The sequence below is a fragment of the Nicotiana attenuata genome, chromosome 12, assembly GCF_001879085.1.
Source record: "Nicotiana attenuata strain UT chromosome 12, NIATTr2, whole genome shotgun sequence".
Taxonomy (NCBI): Eukaryota; Viridiplantae; Streptophyta; class Magnoliopsida; order Solanales; family Solanaceae; genus Nicotiana; species Nicotiana attenuata.
This window is the reverse complement of record NC_032000.1, coordinates 5642844-5662342: the sequence shown is the minus strand read 5'-3', so window position 1 is coordinate 5662342 and position 19499 is coordinate 5642844. Positions and strand designations below refer to the sequence as shown.

Below are 19499 nucleotides of genomic sequence, written 5' to 3'. Positions count from 1 at the left end.
AATTTGTAGAATCTTTGTAGATAATTTATTTAAAGACAACATTTTGAAATCAACAATTTCTAATCATAGATTGTAGTTTATTTTGTCGTATAAATGTAGTAACTTTGTAGATAATTTTGAAAACAAAATTGCTTTATTCTTTCATTAAACTGATTTGTAGTTTAATTGTAGGCAAATGTAGTAATTTTGTAGATAATACCGTAAAACCATAATTCTATGCAATTTCGAACTATACAAACCTGCACTTGTGTTATCGTTGGTGATTGCCAATTCCATATTGAAATCTCGTACACTTATACATAACGGATATGAACCTAAGTTTTTATTCTCCTTTTTGGTCTCCATATACACACGAACCCCCATATCATTCCTAATCTCCATTGGGGGACAATTGTCGTTCACCATGTATTTGATATATATAATTTTTTCTGAAGTATCAATCGATAGTTGTTCTGCAATTGTAGAAATCAGAATACTGTAGCTTGCATTCTCATCTACCACAATGGCATCAACTTCAAAATCTCTAAATCTGCCATAGTTATCCCAATTCCCATTCAATTGTAGCATGATTGCGATTTTTGACTTGATTGCGTGTTGTTGCTGATGTATTAATCTAAATTTTTTCGTTTTTTTTTGGATTTCTAGATTGAGAGAAAAAAAGATGAAGAACAGATATATGATCGCCAATTTGATTTCTGAAAACGACGAAGAACAAAATATAGCAATTTTGAGTTGTTGAATCTCGAAGATTTGAATTCAGTTTGTTGAAGGTGTTCGTACTTTTTTTTTTAAATTTTTGAATTGTAGTTTAAGAGTAAATTACGCAGATGCGAAATCTCCTTTCCGTTTCAAAACTTGAATTTAATGTAGAATAAATCAATCCCAAAATTCTTTCCTGATTTTTCGCGCGTTATTAAGGGAAGATTCTGCCCTATTAATTCCTAATAAACGAATGGTATAGAAATTGTAGGAAAAATGTGGACTAGACGGGTAATTTAGATACTATGTACATATTTGGTAATAAAGTTTCATATATGGTATAGGAAGAAAAAAATCTCTTAAAATAAAATGCATTCGAGTTTAAAGACTTAGGTGGGATGTACCAATTATTAATCTATATATCTATATAAAGGAGGGAATAGGAATGCCTATGTGACACCTCTCTTAGGCTTTGAAAGATATTTATCTATTTTGTCAATTTTTTGCTATTTTATCTCATTTGTCTACTTTAAATATCTATTTTTTCCATTAGTGTAACGGTTCCAACAGTTCAGCTGTGGTTAAACTTGAATTTTCTTTCAATTTTTGCATAACATTTGGGTTACAGTTCCATACTCCATTTAACTCCCATTTTCTATTCAAATTCCTTACATAAATTTTCAGTTACACATTAAATTCTCATCTTACCCAATCTTCTTATATACCTGGTCCATCTTCCTTTTTTGCTCATCTCCTCTCAAATCCTTTACTAATCAATTCTTTCTTCCAAAATTTCTTCCTCAGCCATGGTGACCAGCCTTATGTTGTTAAATTGTCATTTTTGTCTCTCTTTGTTATCCATTTCAGTTTTATAATTCTGCTTTCTTCAACAATTAATTTTTCCTTTGGGATTAATAATTTTCTTCATAAATATTAATTTTGAAGATTTCATTAGCTTTGATAGTTGGCTTACTTTTGAAATGTATGAAATAATGTTATGGAAATACTTGATGAGAAATTGATTGTTTGTTAGTAGTTATATTAAAGTTTGCTTTGATTTTGGAGCAAGAATACAAGATATTTTATCGGTATTTTAGTTTATTTACGGTAATTGTGCCGTCTTCATTAATAATTTACCGGTATTGTAGTTTTTTCATGATGTTTTGACCATTTATTTTTGAGTTTATTTACATTCATCTTTTAATTTTATGTTTTGATTTTTTTTTACCAGAATGCCAAGCAATTTTCTTGAAACCCCTTCATGGATAAGGTATGAAGATTGTGTATTTTCTTGCTCTGTTATCTTTGGGGTGTTCCGAACAAAGTTTTGTTTAATTTTTATTTGTACATTGATTAATGTGAAAAACGAAAAATTTTGGTTTGACGTTTTAGTTTTTGACTTTTTAGTGTTGTGTCATCATATCCATTTCTTTTTATTTCACTTAAAGTTATGTTTTGGTTAGAATTTTTTGCTTTGCTTAGAGAAAATTTAAGTTTAGTAAAATACCTTTATGTGGATGTTATATTATGAAAAAAGCTTAAAGATATCCTAACTGTTGTGAAAACGTTTAATTTAGTTATTTTAAGATTAAAATATTAGAAATATATCATTTTACAAATTCAATTTCTGAAAACACTCAAAAAAAAGTCACCACATTAACTATGCCTGAAGAAAAAGCATTAAGCCAAGTGGCATCCTAGAAAAAAATCACATCACATAATTAGTTATTTAGTTAAAATTAGTTAGTGGTTATTGTTTTTGAATTTAAATATCTATAAAATTCGAAAATAAGAAAAAATAAAAAACTACCAATTCAAAATAGGGAGTAGTTTCTTCCTCATATATATATATATATATATATATATATATATATATATATATATGTATGTATGAATAGAGAAATAAAATAATTATATGATGCCAAGTGGCATAACCATACGATGACATGTGTAGATTTTTTAGGCAAAGCTCCAACAACGTGGGAGTTTCAAAATTATTTTAAAATTAAAAATAAGATAAAAAATAAAAAATTGCCAATTCAGGGAGTAGATTAAGTTGGAGTTTTAAATTTATTTTAAATAAAAAAATAAAAAAAAATTTAATTCAAATTTGGGAATAGTTTCTTCCTAATATGATAGCCTATATCCAAGTGTAACAACAAAAATTTAACAAGTGTCACACTTTAGGACAAACCTCATACAAATTTGAAGACTCAAAAATTATTTTAAAAAAATAAAATAAAATAAGAGAAAGAGATAAAAAAATTAACTACCTAAAATTAACTACTCAACATTGGTGAGTGTTGGTTTACGTTAGTTAAATTCTTTGTTTCTTTTGTTTAAATCATTTTCGTTTTTTATAAATAATAAAAAGTATATTTGTTCATTAAAGTTCAGACAATATTATTGAGAACAATAGAATAAAATTTAAAATAAAAAAATATTTTAGGAGTAATAAAATATAGATCTTCTATTATTACAAAAGGAAAGTAGTAGACAAAAATATTAAACAAAGTAATATGCTAATAAAAATTTCTTTTAGCAATGTAATAATACTAAAAGTTGGATAGTATAATAAAGAAATATACATAACAAAAAAGTTATTCGATGACTTTATAAGTCCCTTCAATTTATTAGAGATTTTATTCATTAAAATTCAGAAAATATTATTGTGAACAATAGAATATACTTCAAAATAAAAAATATTTCAAGAGTAATAAACTATACGACAAAATATTAAACAAAGGAATATGCTAATAAAAATTTCTATTAACAATGTAAGAATACTAAACATTGTATAATATAGTAAAGAAAAATACAGAACAAAAAAGTTATTCAATGACTATATAAGTCCCTTTAATTTTTTAAAAAGAGTCCCTTTAATTTAATAATTTTTATTATTGGATATATCATATTGACAAATAAGATGAAATGAAACTTAATAAAGCAATACGATCTAATGTTCAAACAAGCCCGATCAAAACTGAATTTAAGTAATATTTTTTAGTATTGACGCGCATTGCGCGGGTACGACCACTAGTTATTAATAATAGTAGTAGTACTAAAATTTGATCCACTTGACTTATTGTTATTGGTGACGATAGATAAAGACACGAAGCTGTCATTATCAGCTTATTGATGGAGAAAGTCTTATGAACTATCAACAGATGGGATTGGTTGGTAATTAATTAAGTTTAATCGTTCTTAGATTTTTCTTTATAAAAGTTTAGCTAAATTTAAAAAGTATAACAAATTAATTGTAAACATAGACCAACAAAGTGGTCCTCAAGACATTTCATGGTCACTTTCATGGAAAATGTGTCACTTTTTAACTAGCGGAAGATTTTGCTAAACCTTATGATAAGTAGCGCGTCGAAATTATTTCATGCATATAAATATTTTATATGATTATAGTTACTTATAAACTTTTATCATACTTAGTGGGCGTCTGGACATAAGAAATGCAAAATTTCAAAATAGGGTGAAAAATTATTTTAAGTGAAAATGGTATTTGAAACTTAGAAGTTGTGTTTGGACATGAATATAATTTTGGGCTGTTTTTGAAGTTTTGTGAGTAATTTGAGTGAAAATTTTGAAAAACAGCTTTTTTGAGTTTTTCAAATTTTCAAAAATTTTCATAATACATCTTCAAGTGAAAATTGATAATTTTATGAACAAACACAGATTTCGAAAAAAATAAATTTTTTTTTGAAAAATGGGAAAAAATTCTTATGTCCAAACGGGCTCTTAGTAATTACTAATACGGTAAAACATCATAAATACTTTTCCATTCAAGGAATTTTCGATGTTCTTTTTTTAATGAAAACTACCTGAACTCCAAAAACAAGACTACTAGTTTTATTTGCCAAATAAACAAAATTTACAGTTCTCAGAGAAATTTCTTTCTACGGGCCCCTTTCTTTTTTAAATCTTTTCGACTCGTAGGCTGCTTTTTACTGGATTTACTATTTTGGACTTACCCTTCTTTTTTTTTCTTTCTGGTAATTAAACTTTTATTAACCACCAAGGATAAACTGTACAAAGCCATAGTTAGCTAACTCAACTAACTATCTAAAGACAAGAAAACTATCTATACCTCTATCTGCTAGCTTAGAGAAATTTGAAACAAACAAGTCTGAAAATAGCTTCTAGTTTTAACAGATGATCTAGTACAACACATAAAGACTATCTCTTTTGCAATGGCGATCCAATCTTCACTCGTTTGCTCGAAGATCCTTTGATTCCTTTCTATCCAAATAGCTTGCACGATTTCAATATATAGCAGCTTGAAAACTGTTGACAGTGGTACCAGCTCTTCTAAAGAGCTAAAGGCGACGATACATTTCACAGAAGATGGAAGTGAAATAACATAGTTTCACTTTGTTATTACCCTAGTTTCTAGAAGCCTCCAAGGTTAATTATGTAATTACACGTATCTCAGTTAGTGGTAGATAGGTCGGTTAGTTAGGCATTTTACTTTCATTTTTTCATCACTTTGCTTTGTATATAAAAGGTATTGTACAGTACATTACAAGAGAAGAGAAAATTGTTTCCCTCCATATCAGTCGGTTATTTTTCTCTCAAACTAACATGGTATCAGAGCTTGTGCTCGATCCACTACTGGATTGTTCCAGAAAATTCTGCTGAGTCTTCTGTGAATCAGCGACTGCCCTTTCTCATTTTCGCCTTCATTTTTTTCTGGTTTTGTTTATGCAATTTTGGACGCCATTGATGGAGGAAGAAAATCCTTTTGCACAGAGATTGATTGTAGTAGAGAGCTCCCATCCTCTCTACTTGAGTCCTTCCGATAATCCTGGGACAAATTTGGTATTCTCTCCCTTCGATGGATCTAGATATGCAGATTGGAGAAAATCTATGTTAATTTCATTGTCAGCTAAGAATAAACTAGGGTTCATTAATGGAAAAATTACAAAACCTAGAGATAATTCGCCTTATTTGGATCTATGGACTAGATGTAATGACATGGTAATGGCATGGTTGCTCAATTCATTGACAAAAGGGATACGATCCAGTGTATTACACTCCAAATCTGCAAGAGAGATATGGAAGCAACTTGAGGACAGGTATGGACAATCTGATATTGCACAACTTTTTAGCTTGCAAAAGAGACTTTTAGAGACCCTACAAGGTTCACATGATATAGCTTCATATTTCAATAGTATGAAGGCAATTTGGGATGAATTAGAGGCATTAGAAGCAAGGGTTTCATGTACTTGTGTTGAGTGTGTTTGTGATGCAAAACAGAAAAATAAGGAACTTGATGATAGACAAAAATTAGTGCAGTTTTTAATGGGACTTAATGAAACCTATACTACCTGTAGAGGGAACATTATGATGATGTATCCCACACCAAGCATTGATAAGGCCTACTCACTTCTTCTTCAAGAGGAAAGACAAAGATCAATACAGCCTTTGGTTTCTTCTCCTTTAGAGTCCAGTTCCTTTAATGCTTCTACACAAAAGATGGGAAACTACTTAGGGCAAGGAAAATCAAATTTCACTACATATCCTGGTAATGGAAACAAGTTTGGTATGCATAAAGGAAATGAGAAAAACAATCTTTTCTGCACATATTGCCAAAAACCAGGTCATACAATTGAGAGATGCTTTAAAATTCATGGTTATCCAACAAATTTCAAACCTAACAAGCCCAGAAGGTTTCAAAATCAACATACTGTACAGAGTAATGCAGTGTGTACTGAAGGAGAGCATTACAGTAATCAAGGAATGACACAACAGAACTCATCTTTTGGACAACATGCTTCACAAGGAAATCAGAATATGAACAATGAATTTCCTAATGTTCAAAGTCAAAACAGTGGTTTTCCTAATATGCAAGGACCTTATGGTGCTAATAATGTGCCCAGTGTTGTGGGAATCAGTCAGGAACAGTATTCACAATTACTGGATATTCTACAACAGGTTAAAATTGGCCAACAGGCTGCTTCAAGTTCTGAGGTCAATGTAACTGCCAACTGTGCTGGTATTGCCCCCATTTTACCCTCCTATCTTTCTGATAACTCTTTTGTGCACTCATGGATCCTTGATTCAGGTGCTTCTGAACATATGACCTTTGACAAGACAATTTTATTTGATATATTACCCCTTTCACAACCAATAACAGTTAACCTTCCTAATTCCTACAAAATCAAGTTAACACATGCAGGAAAAGTGATTTTATTTCCAGACATGACCTTGAATAGAGTCTTATATGTTCCTTCCTTCAAATTCAACTTACTATCAGTACATCAATTTTGCTATCAATTTAGTTGTGATCTGACCTTTAGTGCATTCTTATGCTCTCTGCAGGGCCCTTCTTTGAGGAAGGTCTTGGGTCTTGGTAAACTTAGTAATGGACTTTACATCCTCCAGTCACTCCATCATACTCCTACTGGACTGCCATCTGCTAAGACAGAAGTTTCTGCTTCTTTTACTGAATGTATCAATAGTAATTCTACTCTTCCACTTGCTTCCATTGTTTCATGTCACAATGTATGGCATATTAGATTGGGTCACATGCCTATCTCTAGTATGAAAAACATTCAATGTTTACCACATGCTGCTTTTAATAAAGATTCCTTCCCTTGTACTGTTTGCCCTTTAGCAAGACAACACAAATTGCCTTTTCCATCTAGTTCCATTACTTCTTATCATGTTTTTGATCTTATCTACATTGATACTTTGGGACCCTATAAGACTCCTACTCATGATGGTTTTAGATATTTTCTTACAATTGTTGATGACTTTAGTAGGGGTACTTGGACTTATCTTTTGAGCACTAAGGGCAATGCTTTCACCATTCTTCAGTCTTTTATTTCAATGGTTGAAAGACAGTTCAATACTAAAGTTAAGAAGGTTAGATCTGACAATGCTTTGGAACATGGTTCTAGCATTGCTGCTACTGCATATTTCCTTTCTAAAGGTATCCTTCACCAAACTAGTTGTGTAGCCACTCCCCAACAGAATGGGGTTGTGGAAAGGAAGCATATGCATCTGTTGGAAGTTTGTAGAGCCCTTTTGTTTCAGTCTCACCTTCCTATAGCCTATTGGGGGGAATTTCTTCTTACTGCCACATTCCTCATTAACAGATACCCTACCAAACTTCTACACTATAAGACTCCTTTTGAGGTTCTTTTTCATAAATCCCCAGATTATTCCTTCCTTAGGTGCTTTGGATGTCTTTGTTTTGCTTCCACTCTTTCACATAATAGGGGGAAATTGGATCCAAGGGCAGTAGCATGTGTTTTTCTGGGCTATCCTTTTGGCAAAAAGGGGTACAAATTGTTGAACCTACAAACTAAACAAATCTTCATTTCTAGAGATGTAATCTTTCATGAATCTACTTACCCTTTTGCCTCATCTTCCCCTATTGCCACTCCTATTTTCTCTTAGTCTATTCCATCAGTTGCTGATCACTCACCTATTACTATCTCTGTTCCATCTATTCCTTCCATCTCTAGTCTTGAATCTGCTCCTATTTCCACCAATAATTCTCCCATTCCTACCACTCATTTTCCTAGTTCTTCTGCTACTTCTACCTTTCATCCTACCTCTTCTTCTATCTCCAGTCCTGCCCCTATGATATTGGAACCTGCCTTGCGCAGGTCACTCAGGGAGCATAAAACTCCTTCCTATCTTTCTGACTATATTTGTAGTGCTGTTTATTTGACTGATGTGTCTACTACTTGTTTTCTCAATCCTATTTCTCCCAACACCTTTTCTTTCACGGCTCTCACTCCTTCTAACCAAGGTCTCCTAAATTCTGCTTCCACCATACAAGAACCTACTTCTTATTCATAGGCTGCTATGCATCCTGGTTGGCAGGAAGCTATGGCCAAGGAAATTGATGCACTACTAGGCAATGAAACCTGGGATGTAGTCCCTCTCCCACCTGGTAAGAAGGCACTTTCCAGCAAATGGGTTTATAAAGTCAAGCTTAAGTCTGATGGTACAGTAGAAAGACTAAAGGCTCGTTTGGTCATTCGTGGTGATATTCAAAGGGAAGGGATAGACTTCAACGAAACTTTTTCTCCCGTTGTTAAGATGACTACTATCAGATGCATTTTGGCTATTGCAATTAAACGTGGCTGGGGTTTATATCAGCTGGACGTTAATAACGCATTTTTACATGGTGATTTATTTGAAGAGGTCTACATGAAATTCCCTGCTGGTGTCCCCTCTCCTTCCCCTAACATGGTTTGTCGTCTTAAAAAGTCCCTTTATGGTTTACGTCAAGCATCACGCCAGTGGTATGCTCGTTTGATAGCTGCTCTGAATTTCAAGGGTTTTTCTCACTCGCTCAATGACTATTCTCTATTTTACAAGAGGTCAGGGGATTCAGTTTCTTTGGTCGCAGTGTATGTTGATGACATTCTCCTCACAGGTAACAATTTACAGGAGTTGACAGACCTCAAACATTTCCTAGATTCTGAGTTCAAAATAAAAGATTTGGGGAACTTATCTTTCTTTCTGGGCATGGAAGTCCTGCGGGAGCCTCAAGGCTTGATTTTGAGTCAACGAAAATTTGCCCTTGAGCTCTTGGATGAGTTTGACTGTGCTGGCCTGAGCCCTGTTTCATCTCCTCTTGACCCCTCTTCTAAGCTTTTCTCTGGTGTTGGTGAACCCCTTTCTGACCCTACTCTTTATCGTCGCCTCCTTGGTAAACTCAATTTTTTGACCCACACCCGCCCGGATCTTTCCTTCGCCGTTCAACATCTTTCCCAATATATGCAGGACCCTCGTCTCCCTCATTTTTCCGCTGCCAAACACTGTCTTCGTTATATTCTCAATGATCCTGGTCTGGGTCTCTTTCTTACTGCTTCTCCTTCTCTCGATCTACTTGCTTTTTGTGACTCCGACTGGGGCTCTTGCCCAGAGTCTCGTCGCTCCGTTAGTGGCTTTTACATCAGTCTGGGTGGTAGCCCTGTCTCGTGGAAGTCCAAGAAACAACCTTCCGTTTCTTTATCCTCCGCCGAGGCTGAGTATCGCTCCATGAGGCGTGTGGTTGCTGAGCTTACATGGCTTGTTCGCCTCTTGGATGACCTTTCTGTTTCTCCTTCTCTTCCTGTTCCTCTTCTTTCTGACAGTCAAGCTGCCACTCACATCGCCAAAAATCCCGTCTTTCATGAACGGACCAAGCATGTGGAACTCGATTGCCATTTTGTCCGGCAACAGTTCCAAGCCGGTCTCATTTCTCTATCTTTTGTTCCCACTCACTCCCAATTAGCCGATCTCTTCACGAAACCTCTTCCTGGTCCTCAACATCGTTCTATCCTTGGCAAGTTGGGGGTTTTGTCTTCACCCTCCAACTTGAGGGGGGGGTGTTGACAATGGTACCAGCTATCTAAAGAGCTAAAGGCGGCGATACATATCACAGAAGATGGAAGTGAAATAACCTAGTTTCACTTTGTTATTAGCCTAGTTTCCAGAAGCCTCCAAGGTTAATTATGTAATTACACATATCTCAGTTAGTGGTAGATAGGTCAGTTAGTTAGGCATTTTACTTTCATTTTTCATCACTTTGCTTTGTATATAAAAGGTATTGTACAGTATATTACAAGATAAGAGAAAATTGGGATTTTCCCTCCATATCAGTCGGTTATTTTTCTCTCAAACTAACAACTTGTAGTCTTAAAAACTTAAATGATAAAAACTTTATGAGACTATGGTATTTGTGTGATTATAAAAAAAATTTATTAAGAATAAAATAAGTAAAATAAAAAGTTTAAAATTAAAATTATTTCTAAATTTAGAAAGGAAAGTAAAGTCAGCTCATAGTATAGAAAAACCTCGGACTTCCAGAAAAATGTACTGTACAGAAACGGTCAGACAAAACTCATAAAGGTAAACTTCAAAAATTCTAGTACTCCGTATATAGAAAGAAACTGACGGACAAATCTGAGACTTCAATGCAGAGAGAGACAGAGAGAGAGAGAGAAATAGCTGCCTTGATCACAGCTGTAACATATTCTTAAAAAACTCAAAAAAGGTTTTCTGCCAACTTCTGAAAATAAGGCAATAGGGAGAAAGGTCAAAGACTCAAAGGTAATAGAACTTTGCTTCTAAGAGAGAAGAGAAAAAGTTGAAGTTAATATAATTCACATGTCTTGGAAGAAAGGGGGTTGAGTCAAGTTGGAATCTTTTTTATTGTTTCTTCAGTTTTACTGTAAGTCTCCATGTTGTTTTCTTCTCTTTAGTTTTTTCTTCTTTCTTTTGGCTGGTTTGGTTATATCTGATATCTTTGTTTTTGTGACAGGAAACTAAAAATGGGGTTGATTTCTGGGATTCTGATGGGGATGATATTTGGAGTCGGTTTAATGGCGGCTTGGAAACATATGATGAGGTATCGAAGCACCAAGCGTTTTTCCAAGGTATAATTTCATGAATTTGATGTGTTTGAATTATCATTTTTTCTTTATTAATTTGGTGTGCTTACTGTGTTGAAGATTTGTGTTGTAATGATCTCGGCTTTGGTCTTTGCTGAACATCATTACGGGTGAAGTAGTGAAAGTTGACTCTTATTTTTTTTATTTGAGTAATTTGTCTAATTTCAGAATTTGCAATGGCTAATTGAGGTTATATTTTAGAAGAATTGTTAGGAAAGGTCTCATATAGCCGACTTCAGCTAGCTCGCATGAACCTGTTGTTGTCATTGGAAGAGAAGAAGGACAAATACTTTATAAAACTGCTTAAAATGAAATGGATAGTTGTCTAAATTTGCACACGAAGCTCTATTTTGTTTATTTATTTTTTATTGGTGAAAATATCTCTCAGATGAACTATTGAACATTTGCTGCCTCTGTGATAGTCTTGCCGCTTCGTTCTCTACTTTGTTACACATATATTGATATGAAAGTTTTCTCCTTAATTTGCTACGAGGAATAGGAACTATTCACTGGTTGTTTCAATTTGCGTCTTATGATGGATCATTTAGATTCTGAAGTGCTGCAGCTGCTTTTCCCTTCTGAAAGGCTGATATTCATCATTTCATCGTATTTGCTCCTTTGACAGGCAGTAGAGGTAAAACTAATGGGCTCCCTCAACAGGGACGATCTAAAGAAAATGTGTGGCGATAATTTTCCTGAATGGATATCATTCCCAGTCTATGAACAGGTTGGTGGGGTTCAATAGTTTGTTTTCCCCCTCATATGGTTGATATTTCTGTTCCGCCTTTCATAGAATACTTAATCCACCATACTGACTTTGACTGAACTCTTTTCAACTTTAGAACGGAATATTTAGAATGAAGTTTATGAAAATGTTAATAAATGGTTTCAATACCATGGAAGAACTCAAAGAATCAGTTTGTTAAGTTATATTTGGACCGGGTTGATGAAAATCATCAGTGTCTGTAACAGATTTAAATGAATGTCTTGTCGCTCAACTCAGTAGATTATGCTAGTGTTCTTGCTGTTGTAAGTTTAAGAAAGATTTAGTTGAATCTTCTTTGTTTAATGAAGTTTATTCTTTGTGCTATAGTCACCAATGACGTCTTATTGAAGTGGGTTCTACTTTTGTGACTTTATGAATTAGAACAAGAAAATACACTGCTAAGCGGTGATGAACATGAGGAGAAAACTTTTTCTAGATAGGGAGCTAGGTGCCTTGTTTTCCTTTGTTTTCTGTCTCAGGAAAGAGAGAGAGAGAGGGGGGGGGGGGGGTGATACACGATAACGGTTGGTCACATATTGCAACGGAAAGCAAGACTACTGTAATATGTGAAATTAGTGAGAGGACATTATCTCCTGTCCTGATCTTATGAGCGGCAGTCGTGAGTCTTGGAAGCTATGCATCATCCGGCGTTTTTATATGTTTCCTTTATGCAATCTAGAGAAATAAAACATAATGCGCATTGTCAATGTTACATTTCTCTCATTTTACAGCTAGCACTCATGTGGGTACCCTGGAGAGATAGGTGCAGGAGAGAGCTTTTCGAAAAAGGGGAGGAACATGACTTTCTACAACTTAGGACTTGTCTTTTATTTTGTATCAAAACTTTTGGAGCACCCACCAAGTTCCTGTAGGCATAGATGAGTAGGTGTCTTATGTGTAGACCATATCTTTGTGTGGTACTTTCTTTTTGGTATACCTATACGGGGTATTTTCCCCACAACGTCAATAAAATAATACTTTCATCAGAAAATATTTGTCTCATGCTGTCTCGCGCTGGCAGGTCAAATGGTTGAACAAACAATTGAGCAAACTGTGGCCATTTGTTGCCGAGGTAAGCTTTTGGCTCTTATCTTATTGCAATTTTTGCTTCATAAGTCATTTCTGGTAACTTTACTATCATCCAAATTGTGCTTCGCACAGCTAATTAAATTGGAGGTCCTTTCTAACTGATAAACAAAAGGAAGTTTTCTTCTATTGTCAGAGTAATGACCAAATTTTCTGTTATAGTGATCCTCATTTTCTCCTCTTTAGAGAATCTCCCCTCAAAATTTAGTCATTCCCTAGTATGCTACTTGTTCAATACAGAGTTGTGGATCTGGTTTCAGAAAGCAACGTTACGAGCACAGGACTTCAGTGCTTGCGAGCTGCTTTCCTTGTATTGCTTTCCTATATCGAATCAGATATGGTGGCTGCTCAGCATGAATAATTTAGTCAATAAAGTTCACATTATTCATGTGGAAACACTTGTATCAATGTCAAAATGTTAGTTAGATCAGTAACATTTTGTCTCATAGTGTGGTTGAATGAGGTTTCTCCTTTGCAAATGCCATGTTATGAAGTCATAAATCTTATCTCTTGAATATTCGCTATGCAGGCAGCCGAGGCTATTATAAAAGAATCCGTTGAACCTCTTTTGGAAGATTATCGACCACCTGGAATTACTTCATTGAAGTTCAGCAAATTGTCCTTAGGAACTGTGGCACCTAAAATTGAAGGTAGCAACATAATCCATTCATTATCACCGATCAACCAAAAAATAAATCATACTTAATACTGGATTACCTACCAGCACATCCTTGGTGCTTTAAAACATTGTATTTCGTCATCGTTAATTGATTTGTACTTTGGTGCTACATATGAATTGCCTCTTAACTGTATAACAGTTTGATGACTTGATCTGGGACAGAAATTTAAAGTTTATGCAGCCTTGTTTCCTTCAATCAAGTTTTCAAGATAATAAGTACATTTAGTTAGTTTTGCATAACTGACCTTGGTCTTTTAATGCTCAGTGGATCGGGTTGCATTATTCCCAATATTTTTTCTCTAGTTACATCTGGTAAAGAAAAGTCAGTTTGTCTTAGTTGGAGTTCTCTGCTGCTACACTTATCGTGATTGCATGTGCTAGTTTTCTAGTTTTTGACCTTTGAGATTCATTTGAATTTTAGTATGAAGTTTTGAATCTTCTTCAGTTCATTTACGCTGATGATTCGATTCCGAATGAACTTCATGAGATGGTGGTCATGCAAGTTTTCGATATGATTTTTACTGTCATTGTTGAAGAAAAGGAGAAAATCTATAGACATTACTTTTGTAGAGAACACAATGATGTTGTGTTAATGGTTTGAAAAGTCACCTGAATAGTTACAGCTTAATATACTACTCCCTCCGTTTCATTTTATGTTTCATAGCTTGACTGGGTACAGGATGTGTACGACATACCACAAGCACCCTTTAAATCTTGTATCCTCAGCTAGTTTCATTTTAAATCTTGCTTCATTTCCCTTAATGGAAACAAAATACTCTGAGCTTATTTCTCGTCATGATATTGTTGCATCCCAATAAGACTTTTGGTGTCTATTTCATGCGTCAGATTCTTTAATGAGTTTGTATTAGTTGACACAGCATTTTACTTCTTTTTCGTGCGGAGAAATGCAGGTATTCGTGTTCAAAGCCTTAAAAACGATCAAATTACCATGGATATTGACCTTCGATGGGGTGGTGATCCCAATATCGTGTTAGGTGTGCAAGCTGCAATGGTTGCTTCTATACCCATTCAGGTAGGTGCCTAAACTCTTTCACCCGTCTACAGATCCGAAGGAAAAAACAATCTTTCACCTCTGAATTTTGCTCTGGACAATGTTCCTCTGATGACTAACCATCGCCTGAATTGGTTGCAGTTGAAAGATCTTCAAGTCTTCACAGTTATTCGTGTTATCTTCCAACTAGCTGAGGATATTCCTTGCATCTCTGCTGTTGTTGTTGCTTTACTTTCAGAGGTATAGCCTAATTCTATCATTGAATATGTTTCTTCTATTCTTCGGTTCGGTCCCATTGAATTGTTCTTAATTCCTGTTCTGACATTTTTTTCTGGAGGAGACAGGGGAAGGGGTGTGGAGGGAAGTTGGTGGACATGGGAATCATGTTCTACGCCCTTCCCCCCTCCCTCCATTCTCCTCCAAGAGAGAGAGGGTAGTGGGGGGGAAGGCACTTTGTCTTGATCTTGGTTGTATCGGGCTTTTAGTGTTTCTTTAGACTGTGTGTTGATAAAACAATCTTGGTTGAGACACTTGAGTATAGGCACACCTGATTCTTTTCCTTGCCAAAGCACGCAACAACATTGTATGGATACTTTTCTCGATAGGTTATAGTAAGATTCAACAGCTAAGCTGTTAAACATCGGATGCCTTTTTTTAGGTCTGCAAAACGCTGAAGGTGATGCTTCTTGATAAATGTTTGAAGTGGTTTGAATTCTGAATTATATGTGGCAAATATATTTCTCTCTTTGCTTATGCAATTTTGTGAGAGCTCAATTTGAAATTCCAGTAACAAACAACTAGGCTAGATGACATGTGATTCATTTTCGCATAGTCCTAGAACTGATCGTTTAAAATAAATGATGATAGAATTGCCGAGTGCTCCTATTTTCAGAACGCAAAATGTGCCACCAATTAAATTCTCTTATTTATAAGATTCTTACATTCTGATGTATATTTGTGTTACTGACTCCTTGTTTGTTTCTATCAGCCAAAGCCAAGAATTGACTATACTTTGAAGGCTGTTGGGGGTAGTTTAACAGCTCTTCCTGGAATTTCGGATATGATTGATGTAAGTGTTAAATGTGCTCTCTCGCTGGACATTTCTTGTTCAAAATTTTCTTCCTAGACTGACAATGGTTTATTTCTCCTTGAAAGGACACTGTAAATTCAATTGTCACAGATACGCTGGAATGGCCTCATAGAATTGTCGTTCCAATTGGTGGAATACCGGTGGATACTAGGTATCTTCAATTCTGAAGTATTTTAGTCATTGATAATAGATCCGCCTTTTAGCCTGTTTCACTTTGTTTTGAAACCAATATTATATTTTTCATTATTTGTTCCATGTTACCCATCGGACATAGTCTTTTGGATGGAGTGTAAAGTCTGGTCTTGTCACATATCTTTATTATATTTTCATTTTTTTATAACTGTTGTTTGTGTTTCTCATGCAGTGATTTGGAACTAAAGCCACAGGGCAAGCTTATAGTGACCATAGTCAGGGCTAATGGCTTAAAGAATCATGAAATGATTGGAAAATCTGATCCATATGTAGTCTTATATATTCGCCCACTATTCAAGCTTAAGACCAAAACCATCGACAACAACCTAAATCCGATTTGGGACCAGACATTTGAGTTGATTGCAGAAGATAAGGAGACTCAATCTCTTATCCTTGAGGTCTGATTTCTGCACCTTTCTTTCATTTCTGCCTGGACTCTGCTCTGTCTACGATATACACACTGCGGTTTTATATGCATTTAATGGAAGTACTTTGGCCCTTTCCGTTCTGTTTTCCATTTCACATCCATTATGACTTTGGACAGGTATTTGATAAAGACATTGGGCAAGACCAGCGAATGGGTGTTACAAAGTTGCCTCTGAATGAGCTGGAAGCGGAGACCCCAAAAGAAATTGAATTAAGGTTACTGCCAAAACTTGACATGCTCAAAGTCAAAGACAAGAAAGATAGAGGAACTATCACAGTGAAGGTACATGACAAAGTCAAGTGTTGTTGTATTATTGAAGATTTACAGGTGTTGTATTGAAGCTTATTGATTGCGGTTGTAGGTGTTGTATCATGAGTTTAACAAAGAAGAGCAGTTAGCTGCACTGGAGGCAGAGAAGAAGATCCTAGAAGAAAGAAAGAGGCTAAAGGCAGAAGGGGTCATCGGCAGCACTATGGACGCCCTTGACGGGGCAGCATCAATCGTCGGTTCAGGCGTTGGCATGGTAGGCACGGGCATTGGTGCAGGCGCAGGAATAGTAGGAAGTGGTCTTGGAGCTGTTGGCAGTGGACTAAGCAAAGCTGGAAAGTTTATGGGAAGGACTTTCACAGGGCAGTCCAGCTCCAGCCATGCAAGGAAGAGGAGTGGTTCCTCTACTCCAGTAAACTCTCTTCAAGAAAATGGAGGTGCTTAGGCTCTACCTTAGTTTTGTGAACTAGAAACTTACTAGTGTTTGTAAACTTATAGGCTTTAGATCAGATATCAGCATGTGTTTTGATGCAAGAGTTTTCGAGGAATTTCGTACGTCCATAGGAAACGGCCAAGTGACCAGAGGCGGAGCTAGGATTTGAACCTTATGGGTTCGGAATTGTAATCCTTTTAAGTTACTGGGTTCTAAATTAATAAGTTGTACATATTCAATGGATTTCTTAAAGACAAATACATGGTTTGAACAAAAGCTACTGGGTTCGGAAGAACCCGCATCCCGCGCTCTACCTCCGCCCCCGCTAGTGACTAATACTCATCGCTTCGCCATGACTTTCGGGTTCATTTTATGGTGTTTCATGATCATGCAACACGAATTTATGATTATATTCATCTTTTTTGTGTGTATTAATACATGCTGAGTTTGTAGAATTTTTAGCTAACCTAATAGTACAACATTTTTTTATACTGTCAGGAAAAAAGAAATATTTGCTAATAATGGATGAAAAATGATATTATCCATGATCATTGAACTTTTGTGTTTGTTACCCAAAAATCACTTTTTTTTTTTTTTTTTTTTGTTACGTAAAAATCGTTCAACTTTTTGTTCATTACACAAAAGTCACTTTTCTTTCTTTTGTTACACAAAAATCATTTTACTTTGCTCTAGTTATCACAAAAGTCACTTTTTTATTTGAAAAGTCTATTATGCTCTTGATATTATATAAACCTTCATATTTATGTAATACCTTCTATATTATATACTATATTATTTTATTTATTATTTTTATAATATATTCGTATATTTAGTTTTTTTTAACGTTAATTTTTAAAATATATTAGTAGCGTTATTAAATTTGTCAGTAACTTCAATAGAGAAATACATCGGCAAGTACATTTCCGTGAGAAAGTTCGCAGGTAAACAAACAAAAAAAATGAGGAAAAATCATATGTTAATCTGAAGGAAAATTCCTAGGTACTACATGCAAATTTAACTTGGGATATTTTCTTGGGAATTTACCTGGGCAATTGGTTATTTGGAAAATTCATTACTAGAAATTCGGGAAAAAACCGTCCAAAAAAATCGACCAAAGTTGGTCGGTAATGACCAATAACCGTCCAAAACGCGACCATTAACGTGTGGTCGGTATTTTGAAGGTCGGAAGGGCATACCGACCAAAGTTGGTCGGAAATTACCGACCAACTTTGGTCGGTCAATTAAATTCAGAAAAAAGAATTGCTGAAAAAAAGTTATTTTATAACGCTACTAATATATCTTGAAAATTAACGTTAAGAAAAAATTAAATACATAAATATATTATAAAAATAATAAATAAAATAATATTAAGTTATTTTATTTATAAATAAAATACGTAGTTAAAATATATTATATAATATATAATATAGAAGGTATTACATAAATATGAAAGCTTATATAATATCAAGGGATAATAGACTTTTCAAGTAAAAATGTGACTTTTGTGATAGCTAGAGCAAAGTAAAGTAATTTTTGTGTAACAAAAGAAAGAAAAGTGATTTTTGTGTAATGAACACAAAGTTCAATAATTTTTACGTAACAAAAAAAAGAAAAGTGACTTTTGTGTAACAAACACAAAAGTTCAATGACCATGAATAAAATTATCTCGTGCTTGTTTAAAGGAGGAAACTTATACCAAATGCAAAGTAATTTAGGAAGCAATCAACGTTACATATTCTTTTTATTTTTGTTAATACAAAGTTTTTTAAGGTATTATGAAAACGAGAAAAGTAAAAGAGTTACAAGATATTTAGCTTCGCTAGAAACTTTAGAAAGCAACATGTCGTTGCATTTAAAATTCACTCGAATCAAATCTTACATAGAGAATATGAAAATCGAAGCCCATTTAATATCAATACGATGATTGCTTTTTATTATATTTTTTTTTGGTGTGTGTGTGTGTGTTATTTTATTTGGAATCCTCTAAATTAAATGAAAAAACTAACAGAAAAGATGGATGAGGCCAGTTGTCCTTTGAATAAAAGTATCTGATCTCAAACAGGAGTAGGAAGAACAAAAATATTTGGTTTTGAATAGTTTCGTTCTAAGCTAATATTTGGAAACAACAAATTAAAGAACGAAGCAATAATTGAAATTTATTTTAGTAGGGGAATTTTTTTTAAAGGCAAAAATATTCTGTATTTGAAGACGAAAAACAAAACAAATATATGTAGATGATCAACAGTGGCATCTCCGATCCATTTGATTGCCTACCTACACTAGGCATACTACACATCTTGCAGATTGTGGGATAGCAAATTGTAAACATTTTTTTTTTTTTTACAGTTATATAGACTTTGAGTTAAATGGGGAAGAACTTAGTGAAATGAAATCCAAGTTTCTGAAATAGGAAACATTTTAGTTTCCAAATTTATCCAGAAC

General features: G+C 34.4%; 2 protein-coding genes across 2 annotated transcripts in view; one reads left to right on the top strand and one right to left on the bottom strand.

Moving 5' to 3' along the window:
* Positions 1 to 405, bottom strand: part of LOC109235832 (60S ribosomal protein L13-1-like) — a 3753-nt gene extending 3348 nt beyond the window's left edge. The window contains exon 1 of the mRNA XM_019402082.1: positions 240 to 405. Within this exon, the coding sequence (XP_019257627.1) occupies positions 240 to 405 (166 nt within the window). The remainder of the gene's footprint in view (positions 1 to 239) is intronic.
* Positions 10560 to 17432, top strand: LOC109235200 (synaptotagmin-5-like). The gene is made up of 12 exons (XM_019401206.1): positions 10560 to 10885; positions 10976 to 11090; positions 11731 to 11832; positions 12893 to 12943; positions 13487 to 13607; positions 14548 to 14669; positions 14790 to 14888; positions 15637 to 15717; positions 15804 to 15889; positions 16103 to 16328; positions 16475 to 16639; positions 16719 to 17432. Exons 2-12 carry the CDS (start codon positions 10986 to 10988, stop codon positions 17067 to 17069), a joined length of 1509 nt encoding a protein of 502 aa, XP_019256751.1. The 5' UTR covers positions 10560 to 10885; positions 10976 to 10985; the 3' UTR covers positions 17070 to 17432.

Coding starts and splice junctions, on each gene's coding strand:
- LOC109235200 (XM_019401206.1), top strand. CDS start 10,986: ATGGGGTTGATTTCTGGGATTCTGATGGGGATGATATTTGGAGTCGGT. Junction 14,889..15,636: donor TTGTTGCTTTACTTTCAGAG/GTATAGCCTAAT, acceptor TGTTTCTATCAG/CCAAAGCCAAGAATTGACTA. Junction 15,890..16,102: donor GGAATACCGGTGGATACTAG/GTATCTTCAATT, acceptor TTTCTCATGCAG/TGATTTGGAACTAAAGCCAC.